This window comes from Sardina pilchardus, chromosome 16 (genome assembly GCF_963854185.1).
Source record: "Sardina pilchardus chromosome 16, fSarPil1.1, whole genome shotgun sequence".
In the NCBI taxonomy this organism is placed as follows: domain Eukaryota; kingdom Metazoa; phylum Chordata; class Actinopteri; order Clupeiformes; family Clupeidae; genus Sardina; species Sardina pilchardus.
In genome coordinates this window covers 17,666,443-17,688,561 of record NC_085009.1, presented here as the reverse complement: position 1 = coordinate 17,688,561, position 22,119 = coordinate 17,666,443, and the positions used below count along the sequence as shown (strand labels likewise).

The 22,119-nt window shown below is 42.6% G+C and overlaps 4 protein-coding genes across 4 annotated transcripts; 1 reads left to right on the top strand and 3 right to left on the bottom strand.

Annotated features, from left to right (window-relative positions):
- The first annotated feature begins 872 nt into the window (after positions 1-872).
- Positions 873-5,285, top strand: LOC134059562 (kelch-like protein 33). Its single transcript, XM_062516005.1, has 4 exons — positions 873-1,932; positions 3,109-4,048; positions 4,324-4,491; positions 4,680-5,285. The coding sequence occupies exons 1-4, from the start codon at positions 873-875 to the stop codon at positions 5,191-5,193; spliced, it is 2,682 nt and encodes an 893-aa protein (XP_062371989.1). The 3' UTR covers positions 5,194-5,285.
- A 3,799-nt stretch (positions 5,286-9,084) lies between these two features.
- Positions 9,085-11,524, bottom strand: LOC134059521 (cerebellin-1-like). Its single transcript, XM_062515964.1, has 4 exons — positions 11,257-11,524; positions 10,817-10,888; positions 10,537-10,671; positions 9,085-10,160 (listed from the first exon to the last, which is right to left on the bottom strand). The coding sequence occupies exons 1-4, from the start codon at positions 11,513-11,515 to the stop codon at positions 9,877-9,879; spliced, it is 750 nt and encodes a 249-aa protein (XP_062371948.1). The 5' UTR covers positions 11,516-11,524; the 3' UTR covers positions 9,085-9,876.
- Positions 11,525-12,942: 1,418 nt separating this feature from the next.
- cbln11 (cerebellin 11) lies at positions 12,943-14,786 on the bottom strand. The gene is made up of 3 exons (XM_062515963.1): positions 14,527-14,786; positions 13,853-13,984; positions 12,943-13,725 (listed from the first exon to the last, which is right to left on the bottom strand). Exons 1-3 carry the CDS (start codon positions 14,708-14,710, stop codon positions 13,442-13,444), a joined length of 600 nt encoding a protein of 199 aa, XP_062371947.1. The 5' UTR covers positions 14,711-14,786; the 3' UTR covers positions 12,943-13,441.
- A 2,053-nt stretch (positions 14,787-16,839) lies between these two features.
- Positions 16,840-21,108, bottom strand: si:ch211-63p21.8 (kelch-like protein 33). The gene is made up of 4 exons (XM_062516417.1): positions 20,207-21,108; positions 18,886-19,834; positions 17,679-17,849; positions 16,840-17,483 (listed from the first exon to the last, which is right to left on the bottom strand). Exons 1-4 carry the CDS (start codon positions 21,003-21,005, stop codon positions 16,964-16,966), a joined length of 2,439 nt encoding a protein of 812 aa, XP_062372401.1. The 5' UTR covers positions 21,006-21,108; the 3' UTR covers positions 16,840-16,963.
- Positions 21,109-22,119: the final 1,011 nt, after the last annotated feature.

The following is a 22,119-nucleotide window of genomic DNA, read 5'->3' as shown; positions in this document are numbered from 1 at the left end:
TGGAGGGTACTTCAAACATACATGTGAAAGTATTGGGGCAATTGCTCTGTCGCTAGTTTCGAGTTTAATACGGCTTTAAACTCGCTGGTGACGCACAAAGTCACGTGACGACTTAAGCTCCATTGCTGTGTCATATGTACCTGTGGTTTAACCTGCTGCTACATTTTACCTTGATCTCAATTACTGTCTTCAAGGAAATTCAAATCACCCACTAGAGGACGCATTTAGTTTGTGTTACTCTAATCTCGAAACGGACATGGTTTTACGGGAGACTAAACCATAGTTTGCAGGATAGATAGGTGACAGCCTACACTCCATAAACCGACACACACACACACACACACACACACACACACACACACAGTTGGCTAGTTTGGACTTATTACAATATACACAGTAAGCTTTTTTTAGTTTTGTTGTGTATGTTTGTAGGTGTGTGCACATGCAGTTATTTACTCTGTTTATTCCTGTATACTGTTAATTGTTACACTATGTTAAAAACAAATCCTGTGACATGTTAAATGTTTTCCTAGCTGGCTCCCGTCACTGTCTGACCCACATACAGTAGATGTCTCCTCTTGACTGAGGATTGTGGAGAAGATATCTGATCCTGGACAGGGAATCAGATTGACCGCTTAGTGATACTAGCCAGTTCTGAGGATTATAAATAGTGATATGAATAGTGATCATTTCAATAAGTCTAGGCAGAACCTAAGTACAGTAGCAGCACACAGGAGGGTGTGAGAGACTCAAACAACATCACACACACACCTTCTCTAAGCGGGTTATCATTTTGCTGCATAGCCTAGAAAGGACCATTTCTGAGGAGAGGAAAACTCTGGGGACAGGGCATTTTTGAACTTGACCAACGAATGACATGTTTCCTGGCTCTGAGCAGTCTGAATGACTGGGGCAATCCATTGTGGGATCAAAGAGAGCTGAGTAGAGACACCAGGAGGGTGAGTGAGACGAGTGAGAGCGGCGAGGAGGGGTGGGCTCAAAGTGACCAGGAGGGACGAAGGGAGGAGACAGAGGAGGACATGGATCAGGATGAACTTGTGGATTCTCACAATGAAGATGAAGAAGATAATGACAGTAATGTTGATGACAATGGGAATGACCATGGTGATGAGGGTGGTCTGATTCTTGTGGACAAAACAAGTTGTGTTGATGGACATGTTGGCAAGGCAACAAGTATTGATGCAATACCGGGCTTTAGGGACGACAGAGAGTTTGCTATGCTGGAGGGAGAAGAGGAAGGAGAACGTCAGACAGAAGGCGGTGACTCTGCTGATGAAGAGGCATTTGATGACTGGGATGATGAAGAGTATGTAGATTACGAGGATGATGACAAAGACGACAAGACGCTCTACCACTGTTTCGCTTACCCAACCAAAGTGTTTCAGAATCTGGAGAGTTTCAGGCACTCCTCCTTGTTCACTGACCTGACTCTGAGCACTCAGGATGGGCAGAGTCTCCATGCCCACTCCCCTGTCGTAGCCGCCGTGAGCTCCCTCATCCAGCAGAAGCTGAGAATGAAGTCGAAATGGAGTCATTCAGACATTCTCGTGTGTTTAGGCCCCGATGTGACCCATTTGGGTCTTGCAGCCGTGCTAGAGTTTGCTTACACAGGAAACATTCCTACTCTTTGCAAAGACACAATCGATTACATACAGACTGCAGCCCTTGCACTGGGAGCACAAAGAGTTTTGGACCTCTGCAAACTGAAAAATGAGGAAGATGAGAAGGACAAGAGGGAGAAAGAGGAGGAGGACAAGAAGGTAAAAGTAACTGAAAAGAATGGAGAGAAGGAGACAAATAGCCTATCTGCTGCAGAAGAGCTGGAGATTACTTTGCAGTCCATTAGAGATCTGTGGGTGGAGAAAGCTGGCTGTGATATTGTGCTGCAGGCAGATGAGCGACTGTTTCATGGTAAGTCAACAAACATAATCCTACGGTTGATGGTGTTTTTATATTCAAAAACGCATTACTGGATTGTGACCAATTTTAGTAGGCCACTAAATAGCATTAGTGGCACTAATTAAACTTGCCAAGATAACTCTCTTCTGTATTTCAATACTGTAATTGTTCATAAAGGTAGGAGCAGGCTTCACTCAAGACTTATAACTTTTTTAGAGTGCTGACCAAAGTATAGGCTATCATGGAAACAAGAGATAGGCCGCACTATGCATAAACAATCATTTATTCACACAGACGCGTTTCGGCGCTCTGCCTTCCTCAGTGTGTATACTGTAATTGTCAATTGTATGTTGGAAAAGCTGCTCATATTCATAGGCTTCCCAGAGCATTAGCCTAATGCACTTGGTGAATGATCTGGGTTTGTGGAAAACACAGTGATACCCTCCTTTGTATGATTGAAGGTATGTCATCAGAAGTGATGGATAGTGTACGTACCACTAAATACCTACAAAACATGCATTGAGAGTTATTTATTATCCTGCATAATATGACTGAAATTACACTTCAAATTACTTCAGTCTTCTTATCATGTCAGCAATGGTAGCATTATGTGCTAATTCTATTGCTATAGGCTAGGCTACAGAATGCTAATCCCAATTGAATTAGCATAAATGTACATGTAAAAACATGCTACCTTTACTTTCCAACAAATGTGTGTTGGGTGCGGTATCAAGGATGCTTAAACCCTGTCCCTCGCATGTTTCCTTGGGTGTTGGGATTGGGAAGGATTTTTGCTCATGACACAGCTACACGTAAGGGATAATCAACGACGCGCCGTGCATTTATAGGAAAATAATGCACGTTCGAAGTGGTAATAAGGACCCGACGTCGCAGGCGATAAGTGCATTATTTTCCTATAAACGCACAGGGCGCGGAGTTGATTATCCCGCTTATACCACTGCTACTATCATTTTCGTTTATATTGCCGCTGTCTTAGATACAACGTTGCTGTTTTTACCGTTACATTCACATTGGCGAATTAATATTCAAGTGTAATAAGACCAAAAGAAGGGAACTACTTCATAGCCGTGCGGTATATCGAAAAATAATGCACGTTCCAAATAGCGCATCACAATAGGAAATTTGACCAAGCAGTGGTACACACTTATTTATATCACCTTCTTCTAGCTCACCGAGTGGTCCTTGCTGCCAGCAGTGACTACTTCCGTGCCATGTTCACCAGTGGCATGAGGGAGACACGGCAGTGGATCGTGGCACTCCACTCCTTGGGCGACGAAGAGCTGGATGCTTTCCTCCATTGCTTTTACAGTGGATCTCTGGAGCTTAGCTGGGGCTGGGTGTTTGATCTCGTTTGTGCTGCCTTGCAGTTCCAAGTCGAGCCTGCACTTTCCCTTTGCCTTGACTTCCTCCAACAGGAAATAGATGCACACTCTTGCCTCGATGTGGCCTCCTTTGCCGAAGCCTATGGAATGTGGGACTTACTACAGTTTGCTGATGACTTTGTCCTCAGGCATTTTCAAGATGTGTCCACAAGCCCCAAATTCCAGCACCTGCCCAAAGACAAGCTGCTTAGGTATCTGGAGAGTAATGCTCTGTGTGTTCCCTCTGAGATTGTTGTCTTGCGAGCAGTCATGTCCTGGATCAGTGCGAACCCTAACCAGAGAGTGAGACTAGCCAGTGACCTGATCAATATGATCAAGTTTCCTCTTTTGACTTTCAAGGAATTCAGCGAAGCAAAATCTATTGCCCGGTGCTCCCAACAAAGCATGCGAAACCTGTATGAGACCATGCTTGAAGAATTCTGTTCACAAGAGATAGATAAAGAATCTGAGTTCAGGGACTATTTGCCTAAGGACAATTTAGTTCTGGTAGGAGGAGATGGAATCACGTCCGACATGGGGAACCGCAAAGCCAGCCGAGAGCTGTGGTACAGCAACGCCCTCCGCAACCACACAGGTATCATCAAACAGGTGGAGTGGAGGTTTCTGGGAGAGATACCGGAGACACCAAGGTTCTGTCATGAAGTCGCTGTTTTGGAAGACAAGCTGTATGTGTGTGGTGGCCGCCATTTCTATGGCGAAATGGACATTATGAAATCCATGTTCAGGTAGGTTAATCAAATTAGTCCTTATATAATAACTTAATTTGTAACACGCTTTTCATGCAGAAAATGCAAGTGCTTTTTCTGAAGCCCAAAATAAAACAAACAATAGCATGAACAAAAGTGGATACAATTAATAATGAAAGAGAAATATACTGTATATGTCAGTAAAGTATATACAATCAGTGAGAATCCTTGAATGAACCTATGACCTTGGATGTACATGATCACATTCACAAGTTAAAAACATTGATGTGAATTGCACTTTGTTTTCTCCTCAGGTATGACCCTTTTGACAACACCTGGAAAAGACTTGCAGACATGCAGGTGGAAAGGGGACAGTTCTCTATGGTGGTGCTCAAGGGAATGATTTACGTCATGGGGGGTGACAGATTAAACATCAGTGTGGACAGTGTGGAACGATACTGTCCTAACACAGACTCCTGGAGGTAATTGGGTGCATAATATGCTATATAGTATATACTGTATATGGAGAAATGGTCAGTTTGACGTATTGTCAAAATCGCTGGTGTTCTGTTTTCATGATAACCAGCCAGAGATGGGCTGTCTCCTGCAATGACACTGAGTACCTGGCGCTGTATTGAGTAAAATGTGAGAACTCTTTTGATCTTTGTAGTTTTGTCCACCCTCTGGACCAGCCCATGAGTAGCCACGCTGCCTTGGTGTGGAATGGAGATATCTACGTCTCGGGAGGCTACAACTGTGAGTACCAGTGTTTGGTGTCCATGTTCCGCTACCATCCCGAGAGAGGAACCACCTACCTGGCCGACATGCCCCACAGTCGGGCTCAGCACCGGATGGAGTGTGTGGGTGATCATTTGTATGTTGTCGGTGGACTGTGCGACAGCAGCACCTTGGACGACCTGTCATGCCAAGTCTACAGTCCGGAGTCGGACTTCTGGAGCAGTATTCCCCCAGTGGCCACACCGCACGTTGGGGCAGCTTCAGCCGTTCTGGAGGACAAGGTCTACATCCTAGGGGGGTACAGTCAGATGGACTATAGCGATTGCAATCTCATTCATCGCTATGACCCTGTCACAGAGTGCTGGGAGAACATGGGAGAGATGCCGGGTCCTACTACTGAAGTTCGTGCCTGTCGACTTTCCCTGCCCAGCCACTTAAGAGAGTGAGGAAGACTGTGAATGTGTGTGTGTGTGTGTGTGTGTGTGTGTGTGTGTGTGTGTGTGTGTGTGTGTGTGTGTGTGTGTGTGTGTGTGTGTGTGTGTGTACAGTATGTGTGCGTGAGTGGGTGTGAGTGTGAGTTTGGTATACAGTAAGTGTGGTGTTCCTGCAAGGAAGGTGGAGAAGTCAAATTTCTTCTTCAAGAAAGACTTCTTGCCAGCTAACTCTGATTTTCTGATGAGACTTTGCCACAAGAATGCTTTGCCAAAAACGTGCAGACATACAGCTTAAAACGAATTAATCATAAGGTTGGCTTGCAGACAGATATTGAAGAGCAATGCCGTTGCATTCTGATGATGGTCAAATAGCAACTAGCACACACTCACATATAAATTAGAAGTGTTTTGTTAGCTTTATGTTGCGGATAATTAGTGACTGTCTTACAGTTTGTTTTGAAATGTATTTTAAAAGGAAATTTACAATTGGGTTCTATGAAGCTGTTTCTTTGTTTCTGATTGGCCGAGAGACGTTCCATGAGTTGAACTATCCCACGATAATCCACTCGGACTTTTCACAGCTAATAATAAATCACTCCGCAATACAATGTCAAGTTGTGAAGTGTAAAACGAACTGTCACGTTGCATCCAAGCTGATATACAGATGCTCAGAACATAGAATATGACGGAGGTGGATATTAGTGGATGGCATGTAGGCTAAGTAAAATAGTGATGTTTCAAAGCTAAAAGCATGTCCTAACCAGACGCAATGCGAGCTAACGTTTATTAGGCTACATTGCTTGACAACGAGAGAGATAGAACAAACGACTGGCTTTTGGCCATAGCAATGTGCTTTTAGAACTAACGACTGGCCTTTGGCCATAGCAACCATCCATTTAGAACTAGTAACGGAAATTTGTGGCGGAGAGAAAGTAGTTCTACAAACAAGACAGTTTTAGCGATTTAAACGTTTACATTATAATGGGAAATTAGCGCAAAAAACAAGTGGTAGAATTGTTGTATGAAAGCAATATAGCACTCGTGATCGTGGGTTGTTGCTGGATATTCCCACGGGTGTTGTTCGGCCGTAGCCTCGAGGCCGGAGGCCGAGCATCAACCCACTCCCACTCGTGCTATATTGCTTAAGTACCATATATATGTCTATTCAATAATTAGCCTGTTATCCGACTAATTAAATAAACTAATATTATGTTTGACTAATCCAATTTATGAGAATGTTTAGAATAATGCTCTGGCATCAGGTTGTTGGGTTATACTGGAGTTCATGAGTGCATTAAAGTAATAATTAGGTATTTTACACTTTAAGTCTGTTTTCGGAAAACAGGCTTATAGCGTAAAATACCAAGCTATTCCTTTAAAGAGGAATAATGCAGGATTGGCGATTTCATCTCTGGTTTCGGTTTCGTTTTTCGTTTTCGCTCGTTTTATGCTTGCATATTTCTCTGCAGAGCTTCCCCGACAGCTTTAGCGTGTATATTTATACATATATAGGCTATAAATATATAAATTGCAAGCGTGGTTCTTCTTGTTCCTTTCGCGTCTCTGACTTTCAGATGTAAACAGCAAACGATCGTTTATCAGAAAGTTGCAAGGTTGTAATAGCGGAGAGGGACACTAGGGGCGGGAGGAAATGTGACTGTTTTCGATAAAACTGGTCAGTCAAGCAAAACAACGATTTCTAAGCGATTTTATGACTATGAAAAAGTTGCATAGGGTCTCTTTAATTCTTGCCTTTTGTTCATGTAATATGTTTAAACAAAAAATAAGAGGTCATGACACAAAGATACACACTAAATTCTCTCTCTCTATCACACACACACACCGACTCACACACTTGCTCAATAAATGCTGTAAATATTATTTGTACTGTAAATGTCCTTGATACACAACTTTTTGAATTAATTTATCACATGAAATTAGTCAAATAAAAATGTATTATTATTTAAAAAAAAAACCACACACACACACATAGCTGAGTATAGATGTTTTTATCAATAAGTCAAGAGGAGTTGATGTTTTTCTTGAAGACAGCTTTTTCAAATCATGTGTTCTTGCTGTTATTATAAACAAAACCCACCCACATCCACAGATCATTTTGCCCTTGTAATGTACTGTGTAAATTCACATGATAAACAGAAACACAATTGTTCAGCAAAACTGATGCTATCACACAGGAGAAACCCACTGAATGTTGAAAGCTACAGTATCCATGGGGTTCATAAGGTCCCCTTCCACGGGTGCATTAATCAAATACCCTACTGTCTGCATTCATAATCAAGGTGTTTGATTTTATACACCTGTGGAAAGGGACTGGAAGAAACCCATGAATTGTTGCCATACACATGGGCCTTCTTTGACAGTGTCACATTGGCTACACATGATCCCTAGCCTCCAGGTAAAATGCAGCTGTACCTCGCCACCCACCCAAACCTTCACCACCCATGTCTGACTGGTCTAAAGATGCAATAGGTCATGTGTGAGTGTAACTGTGCGTTCACACCAAAAGCTTCAAAAGCTTCAAGAGCGCCGGAAATCATTCATTTCCTATGGAGAGTCGGCGTTACCGGCTTCGTGAGCGTGGCTTCATGAGCTTCACGATCGCCAAAAAAAAGTTGAGCCTCAGTTAATTGTTAACTTTATGGTAATTAGCTGTGACACGGTTCGGCGTCAACCAATTAGAATGTCAAACTTGAAGGATTGCTGCTTGTGGTTGGTTCGAATGTTTCACGTCTTGGCTTTGACGCTTTCAGCGCTGAACTGAGTTGAGCGTCGGGCTATGAGCTTCACCAGCGATTTTGACTCTTTTGACGGTTTCGGTCTGAATGCACAGTAAGACCATTTCACATCAATATAATACCAGGCTCCACCCAAATACTAAAACTATCACGAGGATACCTTTTAGGATGAGTGGTTGTGGATGTTAGAGCCTACTTGTGTTAGAACTACTTGTGGATCAGAGCCATATATTGATGTCGATTGGCCTGTTAGCTCTAAGTGTTAAGGAACAAGACATAGAGCAAGCCCCTCTTAGTCCTAGAAACCTAGGCTACTGTATAAAAGGCACTGGGTCACGACTGGCTGTGATCAAGTTTAGCACGTGTCTACTGTGTATCCAGTCACATGCAAATATACTGTATGGCGATGGGTAGAAAGTTATGGATACTGTGGTTGATTCTCAAACCGCATACTTACGTCAGAACAGTGGTAGTGTGCCCTGAGTGCTTACTTGCGTTGTGCCGACATGGTTAGTATTGTCCCAATATCTGCCCAATATACAATACTTCAACTAAGTGTTTGAAGTGTGCAAGTAGGCGGTTTGAGACACTGCCTGCATGTTGATGGGTAGGAGTAGCAGCCAGCTGGACTGACACCACAAATCACAGAGTGAAGCAAGACACGTGAGAACGATCCCTTTTAAAGGTTGTAAACAACTCCATCCATATATCTATATTAAGCCATACACCACCCCCACACAACCAGCATGTTACCTCAGGGTCACATGCAGAAGGGAGGAGTGTCATTTGATTGGCTCAAATATCAACAACCTTTTACCTGAACTGCCGACCACATTTAAGTCATTTCACAGCTGATGCCTCTCTCATCGGGTTTGTCCTGCATCTTACTGTTTTGACCTCTTCACCTTCTTCATTGGTGGGCGATATGAGTAGAGAGCAGCCGGGGTAATTGAATTCAGCACGGAGCAGTATAATTATCACTTGTAGGATCTGCCATCTGGTGGCTTGGCTACCGTGACTGTATAGTCTACAGGATAGCTCACACTGGGTGCTGTAATTACAGTCTGATATGTAGTGCCATGTACATAATTGTTTTCATTCCTTATACATAATGGGTCATATGTAATTATGTATTATTGGATAATTGTTTATTTATTTATCTTTTAAAAAACCAGAAACAATTAGCTTTAGACAAATACTGTATGTCTGAAGAAACATACTGTAACTACAAAATCATCCTGACTGACAGACCAATTATAGAGACACTCTGGACTGGAGTAACTTGGGGTTTTACTGTTAAACCCAGTACCATCATGACACTTCCGTATAGATTTGATTCTCGCTATTTCCTACAAAGGTCAAGTTAAAGGTGCCTGAATGTTTTTAACCAAAGCAACATAGGACTCATAAGAGCAGGTTCGGGAGTCAAGCCTGCGTCAGCTGATTGTCAGGTTGTCAGGCTCATCAACATGCTCACCAACCCAAACCCTTAGTGGCCACACCCTACTGTAAGTCTTGGCATGTTCAGATGCTTCAACTCATTTCACCTTCTTTAATTTTTGAGTTTGTTGTTGTTGTGTTTTGCACATTGCTTGCATTATGATTGTTGACAAAGGAATAGTTCATCTATTGTTTTTTTTCTTTTTCTTTATTTTACAGATGCTGTGTTCGAGCACTGTGTAGCAGTCAGTGTCTGTCATTTCCACTGTCATGAGACTAAACTTTCCTCCGTCATTACATCATTTCTACATGGTTTCTAAAATACACATGAATGTAAACTGAACACAAAAGAACAATAGTGAGAAAAATATATCATTCTATGACCAAATATATGGTCAGTACACTCTTTGGATCAATCACACTTGATTTACCCGGCCTACTTGGGAGTGGTGGGGGTGTTTGCTAGAAAATGCTGAATAAAGTTGACAGTTGAATCCATCTACAATGGGAAGAGTAGAAACCCACTGAAGGTGGTGTGGCCATTGAGGTTGTCAAATACTTGGGACTTCTCCCAGAGTTTCATGGAGACCTGCTCTCCTTTCTCCAGCTGTAGAATGACAGAGTTTCCTCCAGTGTCGCCCACATCACCAGTGGAGGGAGCATCGTAGGAAGAGACCATGTATTCACCGTTCTTGGTGAGAATGGCGCCACTCAGGAAGTTGTTGTAGCCAAATGTGCTGAAGCTGAAGAAGTAGATTCCCTTCACAGGAGCAGTGAAGGTACCTGTGAAAGATGATGGTAGCTTAAGTGTGAGTATTCATCTCGTCAATTTATTACATCCTAAAACAACGCAGTATAACTATTGGTATTTACCCCTTGGCATCAATTGTCAATGTACTTGATATAACTTCTGTGTAATTTCTCATTTCCATGAAAATTTATCAGACTGTATGTCATGCTGTTGAGTGGTAGGCAGTGCAACAGCATGTGGTTAAAAGGGTCATGTTCAGAACCAACCCAGGCATTCACGGGCACAGTCAAAAAACATACAAACAAACAAACAAACAAACAAACAAGAACACTACAATGTGTTTCTGAAGTACCCTACTAAGGACATGTCCTGTGAAGCGGACAGAGAAGTTTTCACAAAGCACATTACCTTTCTTGGAGTCATAGGCTTTTCCAGCATTAGTGAAAATCCGCTTGTAAACCACGTTTGGGGAAGCATCACTGTCTTTCAAATAAGTCTCCCCAGAGGCAGCAAGAGACACAGAGAAAGCCACTTTTGGTCCTTCTGTCGTTCAAATACAAACATGTTAGAGTATTCAGTACAGTATTCCTGTGCATTTTTCATAATATACCAATACGTATTTCATGCTTTCACATGCATGCTAATGACTGTCAATGCAACATATAACCTTTAACCATACATCATTTACCTGTAGTCTTTGATCCATTTTGTTTTATTTTTTCAAGCTCTTCTACTGTGTCATTCAGCTTTGCCATTATATCTGTAGATGGAATGTGTTTGTTTATTTGATAATACAACTTTACTCAGTTTGGGAAGATTTGCGTATCATTCACCTCACATTTTAGGTAGTGTAAAACATTGTGATTGCATTTAGAATATCACATCACGTAGAACTTCACATATAATGAACATTCCATAATATGCATTTTACCAGTCAGTCAACAATGTGTAACTATTTTGAGCAGAATTACCAAAATACATATTTTCATTGTATATGATGTTAATGGACAATCAGGTGCTCTTACAGTATGTTTTATCCTATCTTTTATCTTATCCTATCTTTTTATCTTATCTTATCTTGTCTTATCTTATCTTGTGGAGTTCTCCCATCCCCAGATCAAATATCACCTTCATTCTCCTTCTTCAGGAGCTGCACATCAGTTTTGACTTTCTCCAGCTCCTTCTCCGTGGCATTCAGCCTCTTCTCCAGAGCTTTCAGGTCCCCGTTTTTAGCATCGGTCTCGTTCACTTTGGCCTCCATGTCTTTGATTAGGGACTTCAACTCGCTCAACTCCTCAATCACGCCCGAGTCCCCTCTCCGTTTGGACCCCAGTCCCAGACTCAGGCATCCCAGCACGGCGAAAAGGAACAGGGTAGTGTGTGCCATTGTGTTCCCTCGGTGCGATCTGGGAGAAAGGCCTTGTGCAGGGCGCTTTTTAAGCACAGCCAGGGAGGTGCTGGAGGGAGGTGCTGGAGGGGAGTGGGGGGGTGCGGTGATTGGGCGTCAGGTGGGTGGGTGGGAGGTGGTGGGTCGTTTGGGCAACCAGCATGTCAAGACAGGTGTATGTTGGTGGATTCCGGGCAGAATGTGTCACAAAGATTGAAGATTCTTTGACGTGTGAGGGGATTGGGAAGTTTGCATATCCCCACCGCTTCAAACAACCCACTCACACCTCCCATTGGCACAAGGATTCTCATTTTATCTTTCTGGATGCTGTCACTGTTTTTACACTGATCACCACATACCTACGTATATGAAGGTCTTGTCACTCTTATAAAAATATTAATAATTCTGCTTTGTTGCAGACGGTAGAAAGCAGAGATGCTTTTTTTTTTGTTGTTTTCCCTGAGGTGCTGATATCAAGAGGCAAAGCCGGTGCTGGTCATTATGGGCAGGTTTATGCATGAAGCGCAGAAAGAATGTTCTGAGTTCTGAGCAGTATAATAGTGTTGTTGGCTAGCAGTTAAATGTCAAACCGCCGACAGATAGACACTTGTACACACGCACATGCACTTAGTTCTATTTTTCTTTGGGATGGTGCTGCCAACTTCACTGCATTGTAAGCATATTATAAATGTCCACCCAGCTCATTTTAAATTCATCCATCCAAAAAGGTATTTGAATGTAATACATTTAAGATAATTGCATTATTAAAAAAAAACTCAACTCTAACTTCAGAGAGAACAGTTTCCTATACAGTAAGAGTGTAATAAGATAATCCTCCTGCTATGTGACACAGTTTGGATTTTCCGGCACAAATGACTCAGATTTTCCCCACAGGAGTCGGGACAAAATGTCAATGGCATTACATAGTACTTATCTCATATGGGCATTGCTCATAAACATCTCTGTTTGACTGTCAGAGACTGTCTGCACTTTCACGAGATCAGGGATTTGGATTCATTTCCATTCTCCAATTAACGTTAAAGCAAAAGCAAAGGTCAAACGAACAAAATAACTTATTGTTCTGTCCAAAGCTAAACCATGAAAAATGCAATGCAATTGCCATTCAAAGTAAAACTAGGTAAATAGTCCATGTGTGACTGAAATTACCTACTGTCTTCACAAAAAAGTAAAGTGCATTGGTTGTATTGGCAGGTCCAATGGAAAAGTTTGTTGTGAAATTATTGAAGGTCAGCACATTGTTTATGTAATTCTGTGTTGCATAATAATCTGCTCTCTGAAACAGGTTTAATCATGCTCAAATTTGACAAGCCATTATACACTCCAGCACATCCCAAGACGCTCTAGCTTTAGACAAGCCATGGATAGCAACAGTGCATACTAGCGACATGCATGACACTAAGAAAATCAACCTTTCTTAATATTTATTGTTTCATGCAAAATCATCCAATACAACTCTTTGTACAAACTTAAGCTAGCACCACCACTAATAGAACGTACTCCTTTTCAACATTTGTGACAGCAAGCGCTTTGTTTCTGTCAAAAACTCTAAAAACAATTAGTGCGTATATCTTTGACCTTGACCCTTTATGCTGAAAAATCAGTTACTTCAATTCAACTAGAAAAATCAAGAAAACATTCTAAACTCCCCTACATGTGAACTGAATCATTTAACACCATTACTTTATTATCTAACACAAGGAATCCAAAATCTGTTCTTAAAAAAAATTAAAATAAAAAAAATAAGTAATGTATTACATCTAGTTAGCGCTGTAACCCCCAAAATTCTTTAAAGCAACACAATTTAAGTTGTTTTACTTTCAAGTAATGGCTCACAATGTTTCAAAACTTTGAATCAGAACCAAACTTTCATGTACAGTAGCCTATATTCAGCAGAGGCAAAAGGAATCACATAGGCGAGACCAAAAACCCGCTGAACGTGCAGTAGTTGTAGCGGGCGTCCACAAAGATCCACGAGTTGATCCAGAGGCGCATGTAGACCACGTCGGCGACATCCAGCTCCAGAGCAACACCGTTGGATATGCTGTCGTTTGTGTCACCAGAGTGGTGGTCGTATGAGGACACAATACGTGAGGTCCCCTTAAAGATGCTCAAGCCCATGTCTTTACTTGAAGTGGCACGCCCAGAGTAACGGAAGTAATACAACCCTTTCACTGGTGCAGTGAAGACACCTATAAGTAAAATGAGAAAGAATGTGCTATTAGTAATTGGATTTACCGTAGATAGATAGACTGAATTGGATGAGATAGATTTTGATTTTGTATAGGACTTTCCAAGGAAAATATTTGAACACATTACCTGTGTTGGCATTATAAGCACTGCCGACATTTGTGATGACTTTTTCAAAGATGAGATTGGTCTCACGATCAAAGGGCCCATGGTTTCTGCTCTCTGAACTCAACATTGACGCGGTGAAAGCCACTCTTTTGGCTGCAAGATTAAACAGTTAAACAAACACTGTTAACTCTGAGCAAAACACATGCATTGCATTGTGATGAGTAGAATATAACTATTAATTATGTGGTTTTAAAATACAGTCTTAGAACTAAAAACTTGCAATGTACTGCCTGATTGTTTAATTATTCTAGTCTCTATCTCTCTCTCTCTCTCTCACACACACACACACACAGTCACATATTCACACATAGGCCTATATTTAGACAGACATACTCTCTCTCTCTCTCTCTCTCTCTCTCTCTCTCTCTCACACACAAACACACACACACAGACACACACATACAGTCACACACATACCATATTCACACATACTGTATAGACACACATACTCTCTCTCTCTCTCTCTCACACACACACACACGTAACCACAGTTGTACTCTCTCTCTCTCTCTCTCTCTCTCTCTCTCTCTCTCACACACACACACACGTAACCACAGTTGTACTCTCTCTCTCTCTCTCTCTCTCTCTCACACACACACACACACACACACACACACACACACACACCCGTCTACCTGCTCTCTCTTGCTCCAGCTCCTTCTGTGTGGCGTCTAGCCTCCCGGTGAGCTCCCCCACCATCAGCCTCAGCTCCTTCAGCTCCGTGTAGATGTTGACGGTGGACGAGTCCGTACACTGGCCACTGCACTCACTGCACATCAGTGCCATGACCAGGCCCAACACTGCAGCTGCCCTCTCCATCTTGAAATGTGTCACTGTTGTATGTAGTTCTACATCGATGGCCCGACTTATACAGCGGGATGTGCTCAGTAACTGGTCCTACTTGCTCTGCAAAATACCTGTTCTACTGGCTTTTAAACAAATGTTATCTCATTGTACTGACATTTGAGTAAGTCCGAGATTGCACAATTACTCAGTAACTAGGTCCTTGATCCTTGCTGATATCACGGGGTCAAGGTATATACGGTAGGCCAGGAGTTTCCAGAATTGCTTTCAGTATATTGCTATCCGAGAATCATATATTAAACTGAATACACAGAGACATGTAAAACGTTATTGTTTGTTTATTTATCATTTGTATTTGTAATTTAGTTACCATGTCATAGGGAAACTAAATTATCTAAAATATTCCAAACTCTCTATGAAAACTGTAAAGTGGGACTTTAAGCATGAAATACACATCAAATTGAGAAATTCATAAAAAGGCTTCCTGTCATCAAGCAAGTCACACATTCACTCTCACATACTGTGTTATAACAAAAAATAAATCACAGTGTTTCCCACAGATTAGAAGGCAATGTGTGGTGGTCGCCCCATGTCTGACGGGGTGCACCCATATTTTTCATTGCATCGCCTTTTTATCACTCTCCTTTCATATAATGTAAATTATTTTTTTTACCAAGATGTGAAGCTTGTCTCTATTTGAAACACACACACATTATGTAAGCATTTATTATATATACTGACATTTCTGATATTCATAACAGCAAACTTTATGCAGATTATAGCCTACTATTCATATTACAACTCCACTTCTTAAATTCAGCTGTGGGAAACACTGAATCAAACTGAAATATATATCAGTTGCTTCAATTCAATAGAAAAATCAAGTGACTAGCATGTACAGTGGACAGCTGTTTAAAAGTCATTTTCTCCTAAATGCAATAGTTTCTATGGTGGAATTGCATATCAGCCATTAGAGTGCTCTCTGCTGCCCCCAACCATTGAGGTGTATTCAGTGGTTAGTTGTTGTAACTACACGTGAGCCTCATCTAAATCAAAGATGGCCGACAGACAGCCACACCTGTAGACTACTTCGGGAATATCCTGTCAATCCTCGTATTACAGGAGAACCCAAGAGGTAAACAAAATATGATGATATGCAGGAATATCTAAGGAACAATATTGCTCTATATTTTTTGAAAAAAAATATTTCAAATAAGCTGGAAATTGCAATTAACCATGTGTCCAATAGAGTGGACATCATGCATCACTGACCATATTTTTCACACAGGTCATGTGGTTGATTCATCTCTTATAATGACAATTTTGGTTGCAATTCAGTGCATTTTGGGTATATTTATGTTAGTTTATACATTGTATGCATATTGTTCATAATTTATGCATTCTTGTGGATTTTTATGCATAATAGTTGTAGTTTGTGTTTCTATAAAATATTATTTATCATATTTTTAGACCACAAGTGCAGCAAATAATAGGTAAGACCCCTCTGACTCCAGTGATGATCAGTATAGTGATGAAAATGATGATGAGTGGCTGCCAGAGAACAATAAAGGCATGGACGATGAGGATGATGGATGAGATGCAGAGATTTAGGATGCAAAGAGTTAATAGGATTGATGAACTGATGATTGATGAGCATAAAATGAGGTTAATTTGAGAAAAACTCAGTTTGTTTCATTTTTACATTAGGTTTTCACTTGTATGTTTGAGGTCCGAGGTGCATGTAGTCCACTGTAGTGGACATGTTTGTAACTTCCTGAAAAACTCATATTTTTAAAAAAAATTTGAATATTTGTTTTTTTCATGTCCTAAGCAGAGTAAAAACACATTACAAACAATTTTGACCCAGGCTTTCATAATTCATGCATCAGAGGGTTAAACTCTCCTTGATACCTTACATGTGAACTGAATTATTTAACATCATGCTTTATTATAACAACAACATGGCATCCATATCTGTTCTAAAAAAAAAACCACACATTTCATTTGGTCATGTATTAAATCCCTAGTTGCCGTTAAACCCCCCAACATTCATTAAAGCAACACAATTGAAGTAGTTTTACTTTCAGGTCACAGCTCATTTTGACGCTACACTGACTCACAATACAGACTTTTAGTCGACAATTTGGATACCGCTTTACACAAAATGGGTACCAGAAAATTGATGAAACATTGTACGTTCTACACTGTGTTGCCATAAAGTGGTGAAATGTCATAAAGTGGTGAAACAACATCTTATCATGGCCTGACTCATTTTCTCAGTTTGGCGGGTAAGCGGAACACACATGCCCGTATGTCTGTGTTGGGTCCAGGCATTATGCCCACGCTCAGCCAGCGCTCGGTGGCCAGGTCGTACCGATGCACCAACCTGGACTCGCTGTAGTCCTCCTGGCAGTACCCGCCCAGGACGTAGAGCCTCTCTTCTAAAACGGCCGACGCCGCGCCAACGTGGGGAACGGGCAGGGGTGCGATGGTGCACCAGGAGTCTCCGGCGGGGTCGTAGACCTCACACGGCAGGTGGTTGGCGTAGAATTTCCTGAAGTTGCACACTCCCCCGGCTATGTAGAACCGGCTGTCCAGACACTCCATGCAGTGCAGGGCCCGGTCATGGGCCATGTCGGACAGGTAGAGTGTCCCTTTCTCTGGCTGGTAGAGACACGTGGACACCAGGCACTTGTAGTTGCAGTCCATACCTCCTGAGATGAAGATCTCGTCCTTCCACACAACAGCTGCGTGGCCACTGAGAGCCTGGTCGAGGGGTCGGGCGAAGCTACAGAAAATGCACCAGAGAAATACATTCAGTTTGTCCAGACTGTGGGGTGTTGTGTGTGTTACAGTACATTGTGTTATGCTGGTGATGTTTTCATTTCCATGCTTTCCATGCCTAGAGTGCATTTCATTGGCACAAGCATGTCTTTTGACTCAGTGGAGTGTGCACAGTGCACATTTGACCGGATGACTTTACCTCCAGGAATTGCTGTCTGGGCAATAGACCTCCACACTGTCCAGGTTTGTGTTGATGTCTTTGTCTCCTCCAATAGCGTAGAGACGGTTGTCTCTGACCACTGCTGTAAAATTGCTCCTCCGCTCGTGCATATCTGCTATCTTTTGCCATGTGTTCTGCAGTGGGTCATAGCTGAAATGGAAAAAAAAGAAACAAAAGTCAACAGTCTTTGCAGTTTGTTGAAATGCTTATGCACATGTACTGTATGTCACAAAAAGGTTATGTGGATTATTGATCAGTATATTTCAAAATATTAAAGAATGTGTCCGAACAGATAAACTACTGAAATCTAGAAAACATAAGGGATACAGCGGACTCTGCAGTCTGCATAGAGAGTTCATAGAGAGTAATGCACGTATCATACGTGCATTATTATGACTGCCACGTAGGGGATGGAGTAAGAGATGGAAACAAATTGACAAGTGTGATTTCTTTTTGCTGAGAGAATGTAGGCCTAGGACTGCACGGTGGTCATATTTTGTGAATTGAATGCCGTGGAGTCCATTATCCTGCTTATACTTATATTTAAATGTTTTAATCACTAAAACTCTCTTGTTTGTAGAACTACTTCTTTCCGGCACATATCAACTAATTTCTGAACTTGCAGGACAAACTGTCTAGCCTGGGTGCCAGCCGAACTTAGCCCCACCCACAACGAAAGTTGGATATGTGGGAAAACTCCGGTTTCACTTTCATCAAGGTAAAACAGCATATGTGTGATGTTCTCTCGTTTGTTTGACATCTCTGTTTGCTTGTTGGGTTTGCGACACCCTTCCCCAGCTGTTCATAGCATGTTCGTAACATCATTTTGAACTGAATTATTTTCAAAAACCAAGGGGAAATTCTTTCCAAATAGCCTACCTCTGCTACATATTTTGTTGTCTTAGATTTCACTATCGGTTGTTGTACATGGTACTGACAGATATCTTTTTTGCCCAACTTGTATAATTTCACATTGCGTCAGAGCTGTAAAATAGCGATCTAACAGACGTTCAGAACATAGCAATAACAATTTTACTGAGCTAATGTTCATCAGAATCCTCCGACATGCCAGCACTCATTGGATAGACCTAACCACTACGAAATAGCTTAGGCTATAATAATAGCTTATCTTCTGGTCTTTTTTGAAAGTTATTGCGTCAAAGTCATGATCAGATTTGGCTCTTACCAGAATCCTGATTTCATGGTGTCATTCTTTGCATAAAAATGACACCCACCAATGACATAGAGCTTTCCCTCAAGTACAGCTACTCCGTGTCGAAAGTGGGCCTGTTCGGGAATCTCCCCCAGCAGCCTCCACTCAATGCTCTTCACAAGACCAATTCCACTCCGCAATTCGTCGGCGAACCACAGCTGCCTGCTGGGAATCCGCATGCCCATGTCCGGATTCAGCTGGTCCCCACCAATCAGCACCAGCGCGTCCTTGGGACGCCGCACCCGGAAGCACTCGTCCGAGGAGGACATCCCGAAGCCAAAGTCCTTAAATGCTGTCCTGTAGAGCTCAACCTCGCCCTCTGCGCTGCACTCCATGTTCAGGTTGATGTCCCGCACCTCGCGGAACTCCCTGAAGGTCATGAGAGGGAAGCGCACGCCCGTCATCAGCTTCGGGGCATCAGGAAGCCTCTTGGCGAGGTCGGCCTCCAGCCAGAACACGACCGCCCGGAACACCGTCAGCTCAGAGGGAGTGCACAGGCCATCACAGCACAGGTATTCCAGAACCTTCTCTGCGGAAAGGTCTTGGAACTTGGGCAAGGTTGACACCTCCAGAAAGTGTCTGAGAACATAGTCGTCGGCTAGCTCAAGTAAGTCTCCCATGCCGTAGGCTTCGGCGAACGAAGCCACGTCCAGACACGAATCGGCGTTGATTTCCCGCTCGAGGAAGTCGAGACACAGAGTGAGGGTGGGTTGAATCTGGAACTGGAGGGCCGAGCAGACCAGATCAAACACACAGTCCCAGGTGAGGTCCAAAGCCCCGCTGTAAGAGCAGTGGAGGAAGGCCTCCAGCTCCTCGTCACCGAGGGACGGCAAAGAGACAGAGGGCTCCTGAGCCTCCCTCATGCCACTGGCGAACATGCCCCGGAAGTAGTCACTGCTGGCTGCCAGGATCACACGATGGGCTACAGGGAGTGGAGAAAGAATAGTTAAGAAAGGAGGATGGGGCCCCAGCCGTGACGCGACTGGCTGGGGCACCTGCACTGCACGCCGGCGACCCGGGTTCGATTCCCGCCCCGTGGTCCTTTCCGGATCCCACCCCAGTTCTCTCTCCTGCTCGCTTCCTGTCATACTCTCTACTGTCCTGTCAAATTAAAGGCATAAAAAGCCCCAAAAATCTTTAAAATAAAAAAAAAAGAAAGGAGGATGGAATACTATAAAAAAGATTGGCTAAAGCTTTGATTTCATCATTTCATACTAAGTATTGATATGTTTGATTGTAATGATTTCTTCTTTTCTGTAATTACAAACATTGGTTAGCATTTGAGTTGACATACCCGTGAATTCTTTCTCTTCAGCCTGTAGCACAATATCACAGCCCACATTCTCAGTCCACAGTTGTTTGATGGCCTGTAGACTAATGTCCAGCTGTTCTGAAGCAGACATCCTCTTCTTCATCTTTTTTTTCTGCCCTTCCTCATCTCCATTGTCCTTTTGTTCTTCCCTTTCTTCCTCTTCACAGAGGTCCAAAACTCTCGGAGCCCCCAGTGCATGAGACGCAGTCTGGACCTCAGTGACCATGTCTCTGCTAAGAGATGGTATGGCTCCTGTGTAGGCAAATTCCAACACTGCAGCAAGGCCCTGATGGGTCACCTCAGGGCCTAAGTTGACCTGGATCTCCCTGCTCGAGTCTCCAACTTGCTCCTTCAGCTTCTGCTTCACAAGGGAGCTCACCGCAGATACGACAGGGGAGTGGGCACGAAGACACCCATCCTGCGTGCTTAGAGTCAGGTCAGTAAGCAGCAAGCAGTGCCTAAAGTTCTCCAGAGTCTGAAACACTTGCTTTGTGTAGGTGGCACTGTGGTATGTCTGTTTGCTTTCACCACAGCCTGTCCTATCCTTGTGTCCTGCAGGTCCTGCTTCATCTTCTGGGATGCGGTACTTGCCTGTGCATTCTTGCCATGCACTGTGTTTCACACCCATTCTGTTGTCATTGTAGGCCTTGATCCACTGGAGCCTCCTGTTCTCCTCTTCGATCTTCTCCCCTCCCTCCTCAATCACCCTCTTCCTCTTCTCTTTGTCTCTCCTCCAGCGTTCCTCCCATTCCATGGGAAGGTATCGCCTGGTGAACTCCATTGTTCCTTTAGAGATCAGAGACGTCTTCCTTTTTTTCAAACTGATCTCTGATTGCCGTTGACTGCTACCTTACCCTTCTTATCCTATGATGCCACACATTCACACACTCACTCTCTCTCTCACTCTCTCTCTCACACACACACACACACACACACACATATAAACAAAATCACATGTCAGACCCAGAAACTCACGGTATAAATAGACTATTTATTGCCTCTGGGTCAAGGCTTGAGATTTGATATGCAGAGGGTTTCCCTTGCCAAGGTTGTGACTCCAGGACTATTTTATGTTTGAAGTAGAGCAGACGTAAATTTGTTTGGAAACGATTCTTCAAATCTTGTATATTTTCGGAAGGTAATACTGTGATTTCTCAGCTGTTGTTAACAACAACATATTGAAACGATAATCTAAAAAGTATTACTATTTTATTTATGTATTATGATATGAACTTTGAAACACATTTGTCTATTGTGTGCATGTAACTTATGTTTTAGACCTGTAGTTTGACTTCAGTGTTACGCATATTACACATACAGTACTTATGGACTTAAACGTTTGGATTTTTTATGTGTAGGTTACTAATACTAATATCTGGTGAAAATTCAATGTGAATAGCCTCACTGGAAGTATATTTTACTAAAAAGCCCTCTCCTAACTCTAATGTCCCCATGGCCTTTCTCTGGCATACACTGGTGGACACATACCAGCTTCCTCTTCAATGGAACGGAACAAAAAACAGAACGGGATGGAACTTCCCTGAAGATAAGCACCACTTTCACATGGTGATTGCAATCATTCTGGCTTACAAAACAGTGTTGGTGGTAGATGTTGTCATATTGGTGTTGCTATGGGGATACATGTCTTTCTGATTATCTTTTCTACAGTGTACCCCCCCCCCCCCCCCCCCCTCAGACTAATAAACTGAACCTGGGGGCCAAGCAGTTAAAGTCACAATGGGCAATACCCTCCCATTCCCATGGAATCACTTGCTTCACATTCACAGACTTCTGTCACACCAAAAGTGCCTAGGTTTAGAATCAGTAAACATATGTTTACTTTTTGCTATTAATCATGATGGACAGTCTGATAGTTATGACGGACAGTCAGTCAT